The sequence below is a fragment of the Ipomoea nil genome, unplaced genomic scaffold, assembly GCF_001879475.1.
Source record: "Ipomoea nil cultivar Tokyo-kokei standard unplaced genomic scaffold, Asagao_1.1 scaffold0642, whole genome shotgun sequence".
NCBI classification, from domain to species: domain Eukaryota; kingdom Viridiplantae; phylum Streptophyta; class Magnoliopsida; order Solanales; family Convolvulaceae; genus Ipomoea; species Ipomoea nil.
The window spans coordinates 5,280,575-5,299,192 of NW_017617070.1; the positions used below are offsets into that span (position 1 = coordinate 5,280,575).

An 18,618-nucleotide genomic window follows, 5' to 3' on the forward strand; every position below is an offset into this window, starting at 1 on the left:
TGAACTTCCACCTAATTTGAATTTCTCCATTATAATTGACACCCAATTTCAATTGGCTTGTAATTGGCACCCAATTTGAATTTCTCCATTGTAATTGGCTCCAATTGACTTTGACTTGCAATTGGCTCCCAACATCTCCTGGTGCTCCAATTACTTCAATTACTTCTCAATGTTGACTTCGAAATTGGACTTCTCTTTGAATTTCATCTCAATTCAATTGCTCCTCAATGTCTTCTTTGGCTCCCAACATCTCCTGGTGCTCCAATAACTTCTCAATGTTGACTTCGAAATTGGACTTCTCTTTGAATTTCATCTCAATTCAATTGCTCCTCAATGTCTTCTTTTAATTGGTCCCCAATCTTAATTGCATCCCATACTACAACTTGAATTGGCTCCCAATTTCAATTCTACATTGGCTCCCAACTTGAATTGATTCCATTTGAAACTTGCTCCCAATTTCAATTCTACATTGGCTCCCAACTTGTGCATCCCATACTACAACTTGAATTGGCTCCCAATTTCAATTCTACATTGGCTTCCAACTTGAATTGATTCCATTTGAAACTTGCTCCCAATTTCAATTCTACATTGGCTCCCAACTTGAATTGATTCCATTTGAAACTTGCTCCCAATTTCAATTTCTCTGAACTAGCTCCCAATTTCAATTCTCCATTGGCTCCCAACTAGCTCCCAATTTCAATTCTCCATTGGCTCCCAACTTGAATTGATTCCAGTTCAATTTCAATTCTCCATTGGCTCCCAACTTGAATTGATTCCATTTGAAACTTGCTCCCAATTTCAATTTCTCTGAACTAGCTCCCAATTTCATCTCAATTCAATTGCTCCTCAATGTCTTCTTTTAATTGGTCCCCAATCTGAATTGCATCCCATACTACAACTTGAATTGGCTCCCAATTTCAATTCTACATTGGCTCCCAACTTGAATTGATTCCATTTGAAACTTGCTCCCAATTTCAATTCTACATTGGCTCCCAACTTGTGCATCCCATACTACAACTTGAATTGGCTCCCAATTTCAATTCTACATTGGCTCCCAACTTGAATTGATTCCATTTGAAACTTGCTCCCAATTTCAATTCTACATTGGCTCCCAAATTGAATTGATTCCATTTGAAACTTGCTCCCAATTTCAATTTCTCTGAACTAGCTCCCAATTTCAATTCTCCATTGGCTCCCAACTAGCTCCCAATTTCAATTCTCCATTGGCTCCCAACTTGAATTGATTCCAGTTCAATTTCAATTCTCCATTGGCTCCCAACTTGAATTGAATTGATTCCAGTTCAATTTCAATTCTCCATTGGCTCCCAACTTGAATTGATTCCATTTGAAACTTGCTCCCAATTTCAATTCTACATTGGCTCCCAACTTGAATTGATTCCATTTGAAACTTGCTCCCAATTTCAATTTCTCTGAACTAGCTCCCAATTTCAATTTCTCTGAACTAGCTCCCAATTTCAATTCTCCATTGGCTCCCAATTCTCCATTGGCTCCCAACTAGCTCCCAATTTCAATTTCTCTGAACTAGCTCCCAATTTCAATTCTCCATTGGCTCCCAATTCTCCATTGGCTCCCAACTAGCTCCCAATTTCAATTCTCCATTGGCTCCCAACTTGAATTGATTCCAGTTCAATTTCAATTCTCCATTGGCTCCCAACTTAACTTGAATTGATTCCAGTTCAATTTCAATTCTCCATTGGCTCCCAACTTGAATTGATTCCATTTGAAACTTGCTCCCAATTTCAATTCTACATTGGCTCCCAACTTGAATTGATTCCATTTGAAACTTGCTCCCAATTTCAATTTCTCTGAACTAGCTCCCAATTTCAATTTCTCTGAACTGGCTCCCAATTTCAATTCTCCATTGGCTCCCAATTTCAATTCTCCATTGGCTCCCAACTTGAATTGATTCCAGTTCAATTTCAATTCTCCATTGGCTCCCAACTTAACTTGAATTGATTCCAGTTCAATTTCAATTCTCCATTGGCTCCCAACATTGATTCCATTTGAAACTTGCTCCCAATTTCAATTTCTCTGAACTAGCTCTCCCAATTTCAATTTAATCGGCTCCCAATTCCTTTGAATATTGGCGCCCAAAGCTTAAACTAGTGCCCATCTCCATCAGATTAATTTAATTTGACTTCTCAAATTTTACCTTGTAAAATTGTTAATGGTGAGTTTCGAACTTGAGCCATTTCGGATTATATATCAAGCATCATCCACTTCGTCCGTACAGCTTTTGATTAAATCTCCAATCACATTTGATGTACTTCTTTCTTTCTATAGATGCTTGATCTCTAAGTCAACTTCATGCATTCTTCCAATATTAATTTTCTTCACGAAAATTCTTCTGGGATATCTTCTTTGAGTAGTAGCGACGTGAATTCATATCATTCAACTTCTTCTTCAATTTGTCATTTTCTCCAGACAAATTCTTGATTTTCGGCTTTATATTCTCTTCTTCCAATTTCATGCATTTTCCTCTGTTTTTCTCTTTTGATAATTAAATAATTTCCCGATCATGGTCTAAGACTCTACTAGACCTATGAAATAAAATTGGGGGATCTACAAATACAAATTTGGCATATCAAAATCATTACACTTTATTCCTAACATGCGTTACTTTACATCCTTGCATTTAATTGGCGTTTCCAGTCCCTTTTACAGGTGGTCCCCCACTTCTGTTACTCCTTCCTTTGGGTTTGTTCCTGAATTTCCCGTTGTAGAAGTTGGATTTGATAGAGGTCGGCAGCACTGGTGTAGGCTTCGTTAGGGGTTCGGGGTTTGCTTACAATTAGGGCCTTCTGGGTTTCGTAGTTTGTGGTCTGTCACAGACTTCTTTATCTTGGTTGTCTCTGTAGGATCTAATCCAGGCGCGAAACGAGCCAGCTGGAGGAATTGTTTGTGGTATTCCCTGACAATGGTCATCCCTTGTTTTTAGGTGGAGACTTTCCTCGTACATGGTTGCCCTTACGGGTGCGGGGTGGAATCGTCCTCGTAGCCGTGCCCCTAGGCATTCCCAGTTGAACCCCCGGTTGTTGCCCATAAGTGGGTTCTTCGTGGATTTATCAAAGATCAGCCTCGTGTCTTGAGGTAGAATGAGGTTATCTCTACGCTGCGTTCCTCTGGGCATTCCACTAGCCCGAGGATTTTGTTGAAGGTTCGGATCCATTCTTCTAGGAGTGTGGGATCCTTGGCTGACTTCTTGTTGGCGCCATGCTGCTGGTTTTCAGGGCCAATATTTATTGTAACGATGCGTTGATGTGTTGCACCCTTACCTTGGTGTGGTAAGCGAATGGGAGTTCTTTAAATTAGTGAGGGATAAAGTGAGGGGAGGTTATGTGATGGTAGGCAGGTTTCACAATCTCACCGCGCGTCCTAAGATTCCTGAGTCCTATGTTCCTAAATACCTAGAGTTCAAGCCTAATGTCCTAAAGTCCGGTCTTAAGAGTCTTATCCTAGGGTCAAACTTAGGCTCTGATACCAACTGTAACACCCCGAGATTTTTAAACTTTCGAAACTTATATAATAAAGGTGAATTCTCATTAAATCCCAAAACATAATACAAGAGTACGGGGGTGCTATGCCACACCTGAGCTAGAGAACTCAGGTGCACAGGCTTACTTCTAGAATCCTCAAATAGTATCAATACATAAACATGGCACGCAGGCCGAAAGGGAAACTATCTACTCTATGCTCCGAATCTCTAGCGCGCTCCAGCGTCTAATCATCTGTGCCTGAAAGCCAAATATATCTGTTCAGCGAGAGATGCTGGTAACCCACTCCAACGCGTTGAAATACAATACATATAGATATATACATAGATATACGAAAAACCATTTCGAAGCATGAAGATATATCCTAAGAGACTCTAGCTTTCAAAACAGGGAATAGACTCGACAGATAGGGATAAGCACAACCAACAGTCATAACCAAGCATGCACAATTCACAGGTGTAGGGAACAGATACGACAGATAGAGATAAGCACAACCAATAGTCATAATCAAGCATATACAGTTACTAGCATGTATCCTATGGTCACGCTCTCATAACAATCCAATCATCCATGTCTCATCACATAACACACTTTGTTGGCGCCACAGGAACAATCGCATGCCCATACATGAGGGTCAGCGCATATAGCTCTGACACCGCCCCGCAGCACCCTGCCCCGTATCGCAACACGGAGGGGTCGATCGCAACCGACCGATGAACCGCAGCTCATCATATTGTTTGATCGCAACCAAACAGTGGACTGCAGCCCAAGATTATGTCATCTGACCGCAACCAGGAAATATGAACCGCAGCTCATATAGAAACGTTTGATCGCAACCAAACGGTGGACCGCAGCCCGAGAGTGTAAATCTGATCGCAGCCAGCTTCTGAACCGCAGCTCAGGAATAACCAATCCGATCGCAACCGGATTGGGGTATCATGCACACATAACACATAGCAAGCACATGCAACCCACATTAACACATTGGGAAGGGGGAGAATACGTATAACAAAACCTATGCGTTATCCTTCACATACTAAAAATAATCCTATGGGGTACATACTCCTTTTACCTAGGTCAACGGGATACCAATTCAACTAGCATGCAATATATAAGACTCATACAACCTACGAACGGTACCCGAAATATCAAACTAGACATAGGCACGATAGACGGAGTCCGTTGGGACACAATGGGGGTCGGGGGAACCATCAAACGGGGAAACCAAAATCCCGAGATGGGGTATTTTCCAGCGGGTAGCCGGTGGGTGAGGGTTCACCCGCCGGCTGCCCGCCGGTGGCGTGACTCCGGGCAGCGGGTGCCCGGCGGGCAGCTGCCCGCTGCCGGTGTTGCCTATATTGGCCACGGGTAGGTGGCGGGTCCCCTACCCCCCACTGACTCTTTCATCACAGAAAAACGCCCTGGGAACCATTGTGGAACCCGAGACCATGCTTAGACACTTTCAAACGCAATTGACAACAACACGTAGACAGTTAACGGATTCAAATGCAAGAACATACGGCACATAACCTATCATGCTTTTCTAAACATAATCAACACCCAAACATACGAATTCCCACTCAATATACCAAGAATAATACCATACGAGTTCCACAATACGACCTAGGGTTCTAATTACTTTTAAATCAACAAAAACACAATTCATCTTCTAATATCAAGATTCGGTAGGATTTTCATATAAACATCAAGAACATCATATAATCATCAAGAATATCAAGAACACCATATAATCATCAAGAACCTCTTATCGTCAAGATCATCAAGATTACCCACGGAATCATAATACCAATTATAACGAATCATCAACACACAAGAATATGGGGGGAATCTTAAGAGGGGAATCATAGCTATGAAAATAGGTTTTGTTGAGACTTGGGTTACCTCTTAGCCTTAATTAATTCCTTGGCTATGAAGGGTCTTTCTTTAAGCTTTCTTCTTTCTTGATTTCTCCTAGGGGATTCTTGGAACTTTTTGTGTGGTGAGAAATTATTGTGGTGTAAGATTTAGGTGCCTCCTATGATCCTATATATATATATATATATATATATATATATATATATATATATATATATATATATATATATATATATATATATATATATATATATATATATATATATATATTCCTAAGAGTCATAGTTGGGGTCTAAATACTATGGGCTTGCTAATTCCATTCCTTATAGGACTAAGGACTTGTTTTAGGGATAAGGGTCCATGGTCCATAGTGAACCATATTAATTAATTAAAGAGACTCCTAATCATAATCTGAATAGTAAAAGGCTTACTTCCTTTATTCCTAATAGATAACTAGGTCTAGGATTCCTAATTAGAATCTGAATAGTAAAAGGTTTACTTTCTTTATTCCTAATATGCTTAAGACTCTAATTTAGGCAAGGGTCCACGGTTCATGGTGGACCTTATTAATTAATTAAAGGGAAACCTAACCGAATTAAATAATATTTAATTATTATTAACGGGATTAATTAAATAATAAATCCGAGATTGAAGGCCGTAACACGGGGTGTTACACTAGGCATCCCGCATCTTGGCCTCCCGGTTAGGAATGTGGCCCCACGTTTTGCCTTAGCTGGGGTAGACTGGATTTCTAGTGGTGTTGTGATAGAAAGGTTTTGGGTCTACCTCAGTCACCTGCTCCTGAGCTGGACGCCCCGCGAGTGCTCAAGGTGGCCTCGATTGCTGCCACCCTCTGATCTAGTGCGCGTGTCGTACGAATTAATGATGAGAACCCTTCCTCCATGATTTGGTTTTGCCGGTAGAGCTGTGCGAGTATGCGTTCATTGATTGAGCCCTCGTTTTGCTCCCTTGGGTTCCCTCCTGATCGTGGGTGCACCGACGGGTTAGGTTTGTCATCCTCCTCCTGACCCTCATTTCCCTCCAGGGCTCCACAATCTTGCATGGCCCGTTTGAGTTTCTTGTTGGAGATGTCTAATTGGTCGACTAACTCTCTTCGCTCTTCCTCGGGTTTGAGGCAAATTTCTTCGAGGGTGAGGTAATGTCCTCCCTCAGTGTAGTAGATATCATTGCGGCGTAGGTTCTGGGCATTAAAGACCATGCCATTTGCGGTTTTGACCTCGGTGTGGCTTAGGTCCACCCCCTTTTTCTCCATGATCCAACTTAGGATCATCCCGTAGGGTAGGCTAAGTCGGTTGCTTGTTTTGCAAAACTCCATGTGTTTTAGCATGAGGGCCGGCAGGTTGATCTTGATTTTGTGTTTCAAGAAGTAGGCAAAGGTGCACTCTAAACTCCCCACGTCCTTGCTTTTATTGTTCGTGGGCAAGAGGCTATCGGTTACAATCATAACCAATATCTTTTGTTCCGCCGATAACCACTTTCTATTTGGTCGTGTGGCCGAGGTGAATCCTTCATCTTTCCCGAGTAGGTACCCGAGGTAGTCTTTGTACCTCGTGTTTTGGGTATCAATCTACCCCTTTCGGTCATAGTTTGACACACCCGTGGTGGTCAATTTCAAAAGCTTGGCCAACCGGCCTTCGGAGAGTATAATTTCCTTGCCGCGGACCTTGGTGGTGATTTCTAGCTTATCACCCCGTTTGGTGGCTATAAGATGTTGATAGAATTCTTTCACTAATTCGGGGTACGTATCCCCCTTGATGGTGAGGTACGTATCCAAAAGCCCTTGGTGTTTAAGCATATCAACCAATTCCGGAGAAAATTGGTCGGGTTCAAGGGTTTTACCTCCGATTACGGTGTAATCGGCGTTGCTCCATTCCGGGGTACGGGTCCCGAGGGGTTTCTTTGGCATTGTGATGCTTCGCTCGATGGTGACGTTTTCTGGCGACTTTCCGGCGAGGCTGCGACGAGGCTCCGGCGCGTTTTTCCGGCGGTCTTTGGCGGTGCGGCTCTGTTGCGAGGGAGGCGGCGGCAACTGGGCTCCAGTGTTGGCTTGGCGAGGTGGGGCGGTGGTTTTCGGTGGCGTCGGGCAGTGGTGGCAGCGGGTGGAGCTCGGGCAGGTGGCGGGTGGAGCTCGGGCAGGTGGCGGGCGGCGCTGGCGTCGCGGGCGTCCTCCGGCGGTGAGGTCGGCGTGCGGTGGGGCGCCGTCTAGGCAGTCGATGGCGGCTCCGGCCGTGGGCGGCGATCGAATGGGGCTGCTGGTTCGGTGTTTGGGGTGGCGTGGAGGTGTGTAGGAGAGGGAAGGGGAGAAAGTGAGGGAGAAGAAGAAGAAGAAGAGGAAGAAGAAGGGTTTTTTATTTGGGGATTTTGTGGGTTTTAGGGATTTGTAGGGGCTTTAACAAGGGAGTGTTCCCTTGAGGTTTCAAGAAACACTCTTAGTTTAGTGGTCAAGACCTTGGTCTTGTGAGTGGGAGGTTAAGGGTTCAATTCCCATTAGTAACACTAGGTCTTTCTTAATGGTGTGATCTTTGTCTTCTGGGGTTAAGTTCCCCTCCTCGAGGTTGCTCGAGTTCCCGAGGTCGGCTTGAGTGTTGCTCATGACGAATATTTTCCCGGGAGTGCCGTAGTTCCCTAGGTGGGTGTTGACCCGTGGTGGTGGGGCGTGGCCTTTTGGGGTTGAGTGCACTGGAAGGCCTTGTGCCCTTCTTCTCCGCAGTTGAAGTATCGCCAGGGATTGCCCATGCAATCTTTTCCTCTATGGCTTTTGTTGCATTTTGGGCAAGGGAAGCTTATTGGGTTTGTGTTGGTGTCGTTCCTCGTTCTTTTTACCGGTGGTGCTCCCCCTCCGGTGTTCCTTTTTCGTATCTGTTCCTAAACCCCGCGCTGGAGTAGTTGGATTCGATAGAGATTGGCAGCACTGGAGTAAGCCTCGTTGAGTGTCCGAGGTCTGCTTACCACTAGTGCTTTTCGGGCTTCGAAGTTGAGGCCCGAGACGAATCTTTCTATTTTGGTTACTTCGATGGGGACTAGCTCTGGTGCGAAGCGCGCTAGTTCGAGGAATCGCTTGTGGTATTCCATGACGGTGGCTGTCCCTTGCTTTAGATGGAGGAACTCTTCGTACATGGATGCCTTTACGTGTGTTGGGTAGAATCGTTCTCGTAGTCGTGTTTTGAGATTTTCCCAATTGAACCCTGGTTCTTGTTGGTAAGCGGGACCCTCGTGGATCCACCAAAGATCGGCCTCGTGTCCGAAGTAGAACGAGGCTATCTCCACGCGACGTTCTTCTAGGCATTCCACTAACCCGAGAATTTTGTCGAGGGTCCAGATCCATTCCTCCAGGATCACGGGATCCTCTTCTCCTGAGAACGTGGGTGGTTGATGATTTGAAACTTGTCGGGCGACGTCTGAGTTCGTGTTTGATGGAGGAAGCGGGGGCCTGTTGTTGCGAACAACTACGTCGCTTAGTGCCTGGGCGACTTGCGTTAGTTGTTGTAGCGTTTGGGTCAGGGGGTCGTGAGTGGTGGGTTCTGGAGTCCTTGATTGTCTTCTGTTTGGCGCCATGTTGTCGTCTTTCTGGGTCAATGTTTATAGGAATGTTAAGTTAGAGCTTGGTGCTCTTTGATGCGATAAGCGGGGGAAAAAGTTCTCTTTAGATGGGGGAGGGATAAAGTGAGGGGAGGTTATGTGTAGGTCTCACAATCTCACTGCGCGTCCTAGGATTCCCGAATCCTATGTCCCTAAGTACTTAAAGTTCAAGTCTATGTCCAAAGGTCTGTCTTAATAGTCTTATCCTAGGGTCAAACTTAGGCTCTGATACCAACTGTAACACCCCAGATTTTCAAGACTTTTAAAACTTATATAATAAAGATAGAATCTCATTAAATCCCAAAATACGATACAAAGAGTACGGGGTGCTATGCCACACCCGAGCTAGAGAACTCGGGTGCACAGGCTAAATTCTAAAACCTCAATCAGTATCAATACTAAATCATGGCACGCAGGCCGAAAGGGAAAACTATCTAAGCTACACCCCAAGCTTCTAGCGCGCTCCAGTGATCTACTCGTCTGTGCCTGAAAGCCAAATATATCTGTTCAGCGAGAGATGCTGGTAACCCACTCCAACGCGTTGAAATACAATACATATAGATATATATATAGATATACGAAAACCATTTTGAACATGAAGATATATCCTACGAACTCTAGCTTTTAAAACAGGGATAGACTCAACAGATAGAGCTAAGCACAGACAGCAGTTATACCAAGCATATACAGTTTACAACAGGCAAGACAGATAAGATAAGCACAATTAATAATCATAACCCAACATATACGATCCCCAGTATAAATCCCATAGTCTCATCCCCAAGATACTCATAACAACAACTCATCCATACTTCATCACATAGCACACTTTGTTGGCGCCACAGGATCAATCGTATGCCCATACATGAGGGTCAGCACATATAGCTCTGACACGGCCCCACAGCACCCTGCCCCGTTTCGCAACACGGAGGGGTCGATCGCAACCGACCGATGAACCGCAGCTCATCATAGTTTGATCGCAACCAAACAGTGGACCGCAGCCCAAGAGTATGTCATCTGACCGCAGCCAGGAAATATGAACCGCAGCTCATGTAGAAACGTTTGATCGCAACCAAACGGTGGACCGCAGCCCAAGAGTGTAAATCTGACCGCAACCAGCTTCTGAACCGCAGCTCAGGAATAACCAATCCGATCGCAACCGGATTGGGGTATCATGCACACATAACACATAGCAAGCATATGCAACCCACATTAACACATTGGGAAGGGGGAGGAAACGTATAACAAAACCTATGCGTGATCCTTCACATACTAAGAATGATCCTAAGGGGTTCATGCTTCTTTCACCTAGGTCAACGGGATACCAATTCAACTAGCATGCAATATATAAGACTCACACAACCTACGAACGGTACCCGAAATATCAAACTAGACATAGGCACGATGGACGCAGTCCGTTGAGACACCACGGGGGTCGGGGGAACATCAAACGGGGAAGCCAAAATCCCAAGGTGGGGTACAAACTAGCGGGTAGCCGGTGGGTGAGGGGTCACCCGCCGGCGGCACTGTTCCGGGCAGCGGGTGCCCGGCGGGCAGCTGCCCGCTGCCGGCGTTGCCCAAATAGGCCGCGGGTAGGTGGCGGGTCCCCTACCTCCACCTACCCCCCACTGACTCTTTTTCACCAAAAACGCCCCGGGAACCTTTGTGGAACCCGAAACCATGCTTAGACACTTTCAAACGCAATTGATAACACACGTAGACAATTAACGGATCAAAATCAAGAAACATATGGCACATAACCTATCATGCTTTTCTAAACATAATCAACACCCAATCATGCGAATTCCCACCCAATATACCAAGAATAATACCATACGAATTCCACGATATAACCCAGGGTTCTAATTATTTTTAAATCAACAAGAACACAATTCATCTTCCAAAATCAAGATTCGGTAGGAATATCATATGACTATCAAGAACTTCATATAATCATTAAGAACATCAAGAACACCATATAATTATCAAGAACGTGATATAATCGACAAGAACACCATAATTATCAAGAACCTCTCATCATGAAGATCACCCATGGAATCATCCCACCAATCATCAATAATAATATCACAAATCATCAATACACAATAATATGGGGAAATCCTAAGAGGGGAATCATAGCTATGAAAATAGGTTTTGTTGAGACATGGGTTACCTTTTAGCCTTAATTAATTCCTTGGCTATGAAGGGTCTTTCTTGAAGCTTTCTTCTTTCTTGATTTCTCCTAGGGGAATTCTTGGAACTTCTTGTGTGGTGAGGGAATATTGTGGTGGGAGTTCTAGGTGCCTCCTTATGTTCCCTATTTATATATTTAAGAGTCTTACTTAGGGCCTAATTACTATAGGTTTTCTAACTCTATTCCTTTTAGGACTAAGGATTGGGTTTAGGGATAAGGGCCCATGGACTATGGTGGGCCTTTCCTAATTAATTATTGTGATTTAATTCTTTCTTTTGGGTAATTGGTTAAATGATTAATTGGTTTTAGGGATCGTAACACGGGGTGTTACACTCCAAGCTTGGCGTCTTTTGCGGAGGCTCAAAGATCGTACCTCAATCTCCTCACACAACAAAGCAATTACTGGAAACAACGTGCTAAAGTCTTTTGGTTCAGGGGAGGGGATACAAATTCGGCATTCTTCCATAATACTCTTAGAAGAAGGAAATTTAATAATTCCATAACCAAGCTCAGGAATGAGGAGGCACAGTGGGTCTCTAAAGGATATGGCCTTGACAACCTTATCACTAAGTATTTTACTGATTTTTTCTATTCAAGACAAGGTGACAAGACTCCTATTCTGGATTGTATTAGCGAGAAGGTTACTGGGTCTCAAAATGAAGCTTTGATTCGTAGAGCAGATATGGAAGAGGTCAAGAATGCTTACTTTAGTATGCATCCAGACAAGTCACCGGGTCTAGATGGCTTCAACTCGGGCTTCTATTAGGCTTATTGGGACATTATCGACGAAGAGGTAACAAATTCTTGTAATAACTTCTTTCTCTCCGGTCAGTTGGATAGGGATTTGAATGGTACTGTGACACCCCGTAATCCAAATTCGATTAAGGGATTAATTAAATAATTAATCCTATTTCAATTGGTAATGTAATTCCTTAAATTCCTGAAAATTCAATAGTCGGGGACTAGTAATTGACTAGTCATCAACTCTAAAGTCAAAGTTCTACCTTGAGCTTTGTAAGGAGTTCCCTTGTTCCCTTACACCTCTTCATGTTAGTAAGGGTATTCTTGACTTTTCACCTTGTGTTAGTATTGTAAGCTAACCTAGTAAGAACACCCTCATTTCTCTCCTTACACTTTCCAAATTCTAGCTCCACCTTCTCTCTAAAAAGGTAGATAGCTTTTCTTCCAAGCCAAGTTGAAGCTTTGTCAAAACCTCAAGAGTTGTCTCCAAGATTCTACCTTTCATACATTTGGGCATCTAGGAAGGTAAGATCCATGTTCATCTTGTGTTTTTGGTGTTTTCTTAAAGATAGAATCTTTATGATCTTTTGGTGTGTTCTTGAAGTGGGTTTGGAATGTGAGCTTTGTTAGGAGCTTGGTGAGGTGTTAAGTGATGGTTTTTGTCTACAAGAGGTAACCCATGCTCTACAAAATCTATTTTGCTTACCTATATGATGATTTCTTGGATTCTACATGTGTTTTGCTATGAAATGTGAGTGTTTATGCATTGTCTTGTGAAAATGTATATCTAGAGCTTGTTATTAGGGTTCATGTGTGCCATTGTTTGGCTATTCCTTTGATTCAATTCATTTTGTTGTATTTGGTGAGATTTGGCATGTTTTGGACTTGAATTTGAGCTTGGTGTTGAAAATCCCCGAAGGGATTATTTTGGGCACAGGTGTGTACCCGCGGGCGGAACGACGGGCAGAGCCCTACCCGCCGCCCCACCCGCGGGAACGTGGCTTGTGGGTGTTGGTACCCGCGGGCAGAACCACGGGTAGGGGCCTACCCGTGGGTCCACCCGCGGGGAACATGCTGGCGTTGTTGAGGGATTTGTTCCCCGTGATTCTTTTGACTCGGTATTTGGTCTTTTGACTTCCCGATGTTCTTTTGTGGAACTATTTGAGTGTCTTCTTGATGTTTCGTATGTCTAGAATTATATGGTAGGAATCCATGTAGGTTTTGGTGTCTTGAATCGTGCTAAGTGTTCAACATTGTGTTTCGTTGAACCGTGATGAGTCTTGTGTGTTCTTCGGAACTACGTTTGGTTTACCCGTTTGATGAGCATGCTAGTTCGGTGTTTAAATGCTAGCATGTGTGTTGTTTGTACCTTCCTATTGTTGATGATAACTTGTGTTAGTCATCTTTGTTGTGGACTGTGATCCATTCCTTGATTGAGTATGGTTTCATATCTTCGTTGTGATCCGTTGATTGATTCCTGTTGAGGTGTGGTGTGTGTGTGGCTTTACCTGGATTGCACGATTAGTGGTATGGGACACTAGTCACCAAGGTATTGCAGTGGTCCTCGTGGTGGCCATGACGTGATTATGGAGTTTGTGGCCTTTGTGTAAGGTTTGCGTGTTTATTTCTGGGATAACATGTGTTATCCAGTGCATGTGTTGCCATGAGTGATCGGTACCCTCGTGTACTATGAAATCGGTGGTTCTGTTGGAGGGACTGTTAGAGGGGGAACGACGGTTCCCGGGGGAATAAGGTTGGACTTGGTGTACAGGGGTCCTGGAGGTAAAGGTTGGAACTAGATATAAGGTTGGGGGTAGCCATAAGGTTGGAACCGGGCATAAGGAAGGCATATCAACTCGTGATGGGTGATGTCACGAGGGCTTGTGTAGCCGTTGTTGTGAGTTCTCTTCTTGTGACGTGTGTAGTCACAAAGGCATGTGTTGTCGTTTGATGTGTCCTTATTCCTTTGAGTTATGCATGTCGGGTATTACTCTATTGTGTGATGATAGATTATACCTTGAGACTTCTTGTGAGTCGTTGTTGTTCTTGTAGTCTTGGGATGTGTTCCCGTGTTCTTGTTGAAATGTTTGAGTCTTGTATTGACTAACTCTTGGTTTTGGACTTATATATATGTATTCCGTTTCAAAAATGGCTTTACAAATTTATATCTTATCTATGTATGATATTTCACATGTATTGGTGGGTTACCAGCATTATTCGCTGACCGGGCGTCGTCCCATGTTTTATATGCTTCTTTTAGGTGATGTTTAGACGAGTGCGCGGTTTAGTGCCAGCTAGAGTAGCTCCTCCCTTATGTTTTGTGGCCTGTGAGCCAATTTAGACTTAGTACTTTGTTATGTTGGTTTTAGATGTTGAACAATGCAGATGTAGCCTGTGCGTTTACCTGTGGGTGAGCGTGGCATAGCACCCCGTTTCTTCTATTTTATATATTTCCTCTTTCAGTCTTCCGCTGTGTTTGATGTTTTGGTTTAGATATCTGCATGTTTAAGGCTTTAAATAGTATGGAATTTAGGGGGTGTTACAGGTACTCTAATCACTCTAATCCCTAAGAAAGCCAAACCTGAAACTATGGGGGCCTGAGACCTATCTCTTTGTGTAATGTAGTTTACAAGATAATTGCTAAAATCCTTGCTAATAGACTAAAAATCTTGTTGGATGGGCTTATTTTGGTTAATCAGAGTGTTTTGTCGCTGGGAGGCTCATAACTGACAATATCTTGTTAGCTTTTGAAACTCAACACTATCTTAAGAAGAAAACTCAGGGTAGGGAGGGCTTTGTTGCTTTAAAGCTTGATCTTAGCAAAGCATATGATAGGGTTGAATGGGGTTTTTTTAGAGCTATTCGGTTGAAGTTTGATTTCTCTCAACACTGGGTTAACTTGATCATGAAGTGTGTTTCAACTGTAGTTTATTTTGTGCTGTCTGAAGGGGACGAAATTGGGCCTATTTTTCCACATAGGGGGTTGAGACAGGGGGATCCTTTATCTCCTTATTTATTTTTATGGCTAAAGGGCTTAGTGCGTTAATTAGAGAGAGGGGAACAAGGGGGTTTTTTTTTTTTTTTAATGGGATTGCTGTGGCTAGAGGTGCACCAAAAATCTCTCACCTATTATTTGCCGATGATAGTTTTATTTACTTTAAAGCTACCCTGGGAGAAAGTGTTGTGTGTAGAGATATGTTACAATGTTATGCTGAAGCCACTGGCTAACTGATTAATCTTGAGAAATCTTCATTGAGTTTCAGCAAAAATGTCCCTGATTCACTACAACTTTCCATCAGTTCAATTCTAGGAGTTAGTCTGCTTCTAGTAATTATCTTGGCCTCCCCTCACTAGTGGGTAGAAACAAAAGGGAGGTTTTGGGGTATATAAAGGGTACGATTGTCAATAAAATCCAGAGCTCGAACCACAAGTTCCTCTCTAGAGCAGAGAGAGAAGTTTTATTGAAAAGTATTGTGCATGACATCCCTTCTTTTGTTATGAATGTATTCCTTCTGCCTCTAACAATGGTCCACGAAATTGAGAGATTGATGAATAGTTTCTGGTGGGGTTGTGAGGGAGAGGGTGGGAAAAGTATTAGATGGAAAGCATGGGACCATCTGTGTGTTCCTAAAAAATGGGGTGGTATGGGTTTTCGTAGATTGAGAGAGTTCAACCTCGCTATGTTGAGTAAACAAGCTTGGAGGCTGCTACATAATCCCTCTTCTCTTGCTGCAAAGGTTTTCAAGGCTAAGTACTACCCAAACTGTTTGTTTTTGGAGGCTAACTTGAGTAGCAACCCCTCCTTTATTTGCAGAAGTATTATGGAATATAAAACTATCATCAAAAGAAATAGCAAATGGAGAGTAGGTGATGGCTCTTCGATCAAAATCTGGAAAGATTTTTGGCTACCTGATACATCAAACTCTGCTGTTACCACCTCCCTCATCCTTTCATGAGTAATGCCACTGTGTTGATGATCAAAATTCAGTGTGGGACGAGGACATTATCCAAGATATTTTCAACCCCAAGGACTTCAAGTTAATCACTAGCATCCCCTTGCCTTCTACGAAAAGGGAAGATAAGCTTATTTGGGCCAGGGAAGACTGAGGTCATTTCTCAGTCAAGAGTTGTTATAGGGCACAACTACAAGATTTCTCTCTTCAATATCCTCCATTTTGGGCTATAATCTGGAACCTTAATATACCCCCAAAGGTGAAAGTATTTTTCTAGCAACCGTGTCAATCTTGTCTTCCTACTGCTAACCTCCTACAGCTCAGAAGAGTGGACTGCCCCATTGAGTATCCAATCTGTTTGGAAGAACCAGAAACTGTGTTTCATGCCTTAGTCACCTGCAAGATGGCAAAGGAGTGTTGGTCCAGAATGAACAAAGTGATCAATCCTGATGGTTATTCATCCTTTGCTGATTGGATACATGACAATATTAAGGCTCTCCACAAGGATGATCTTTCTCTATTAATTTTACTGTGTTGGAATATTTGGCAGAGAAGAAATGACAAAGTCTGGAGGAGGGTTTCTACTTCTACCCTGCAGATTATTGAGAGAACCTTTGCTTATCTGGATGAATGGAGGAAAATCACTGGAAATGATTGCATTGTTGCTTCTGCCAATGGAGGGTTCACTGTCAAATGGTTTAAGCCTCATCCTGGTTGGACCAAACTAAATGTTGATGTTGCTCTTGTTGTTACTGGTGGAAAGATGGGCTTTGGGTGGATTCTAAGAGACGATCAAGGGCTGTTCAGAGGGGCTAAATGCACTCCTTGGAGGGGTGCTTTCTGACCGAAGCACGCTTATGGTTTACAGTTCTCTTTTAAGAAGTGTAGTCAAAAGATTAGATGTAAATATGTAATGATGGTCATGTAAGGAGAGAGATGAAAAGAGTTAAAACGATGTGAGTGAGAACCACCCTGAGTGTCGTACTCAAGGAGTGATAACTTGGAAGCGTCAAGCCCACTTTATAATGATGATGTTTGAGTTTGAGATTCTTGTTTGAGCAAGAACATTAACAAGGTGCAAGGGAATCAAAAGAGCACGATGAAAGTAAAGAAAAGAAATGAAATAAAGGAAAATGGAAACGGGCTCGGATTGTGTTTTGATTGCATTGCACGGGTGGCCAAACCGAAGGTTGAGTGATTAGAGAGTGCGTTGACACTAGACAAGAGGAATGGCGTTGCTAGTGCATCGCCAATCCGGTCTAAACGCCTCTCGTAGGAATTCTCATTCTCTACGAGGCATTTCATTGAACACCTTGTCTACATTCCTTTCCAATCTTTTCCCTCTCGGATCGAAGGACAGGAACTGCAAGAGACGGGGGCTAGGTTTGTGTCCCAATCTCTTGACAACACAACCTTTTCCAGATCTACAAGCATGTGGTGCACTCACATACAAGAGTCTCAACAAAGCTTATCTTCCAACAAGTCATACATGCCAACAACATTCACAATCACAAAATCACAAAATCACAATACAAATCAATCAAATGCAATCTAAACAACAATCTTTGCCCCTAGAATTTTAGCCAAACATGATAAATCCCAAGATCAAGCAATTAGGAAATAGATGAAATACAAAAGATAGATAACAAGAATAGAGTTTAGATTTCACCCAATCCAAGCTAGATCTCTTCAAATGGTGGTGAGAAATGATAAATCCAAGCTAGAGAAACTTTAGATCTTCAATCTTCCTTCCAAAGTATCTAGATTTGAGGCTAAAACCCTAGAAGAAAAAAGAAGAAAACTAATACTAACCTAAAACTCTCTCTAGAATTGTAGAATGATCCTCCTCTCCAAAAAAACTCTCCTCCAATGCTGAATTTACCCATCTTTATTCGCACTCCTATTCACGCACGGCCTCACGCCGTGAGGCCGACGTGAATAGAGTATAATCCTTCCAATTTTTCGCTTCGCTTGGCCGCTTCTAGTTCCCATTCACGGCGTCCTCACATCGTGAGGAGGGGCGTGAATGGGGATTAATTCCCATTCTGTCACTCTTCTCGTGCGTAGTCCCGGCGTGTTCGGTCCTCGTTCGCGCGCTTGCCTCGGCTTTGCTTATTTTCGCCTTTTTACCATGTTTCCATAAATACCTGGAAATAGATAAAATGTAATCTAGAAGGTATTTCTGTGCTAAGTTGTACTTTTAGGGTATTTTGCTCTAAAAACACGACTTCTAAGTTAAAACTAATGCACAAATCCTTAGAAAAACTACCGGAAATTTAGTATATTTTGAGACTTATCACTTTCTCACCAAAGGAGGCGGAGGCTGTAGCCATTTGGGAAGCACTATCATGGCTTAAATTTCATCATTTTGATCATGTTTTGGTTGAAACTGATTCATTAATTGTTGTTCAAAGTTCAAATTCAAACTTAGGAGTCTCTTCTTTTGATTTGATCTTGTTAGATATTAAAGATAGACTTAGTTGGTTTTCCACTGTGTCTATCTCCTTTGTCAAGCAATCTGCGAACCGGACAACCCATTCTCTTGCTAGGGAGTCCGTTTCTATGTCAGGTTGCGAGAAGTGATTTTCCCACCATCATCCTTTTTTTTGGTAATGTTCTACCGGATGATTTAAGTAATGAAATCTAATCTTTGTTCTTCCAAAAAAAACCCATAGAATCCCCCCCAAAAAATGTAAAAAATCCATAGATTTTTTTTTTTTTTTTTTTTTTTACTTGATAA

At 42.8% G+C, this 18,618-nt stretch overlaps 1 protein-coding gene across 1 annotated transcript; it reads left to right on the forward strand.

Annotated features, from left to right (window-relative positions):
- Window positions 1-16,281: 16,281 nt before the first annotated feature.
- LOC109174472 lies at window positions 16,282-16,722 on the forward strand. Its single transcript, XM_019323709.1, has one exon. The coding sequence runs from the start codon at window positions 16,282-16,284 to the stop codon at window positions 16,720-16,722; it is 441 nt and encodes a 146-aa protein (XP_019179254.1).
- The last annotated feature ends 1,896 nt before the right edge of the window (window positions 16,723-18,618 follow it).

Coding starts and splice junctions, on each gene's coding strand:
- LOC109174472 (XM_019323709.1), top strand. CDS start 16,282: ATGGCAAAGGAGTGTTGGTCCAGAATGAACAAAGTGATCAATCCTGAT.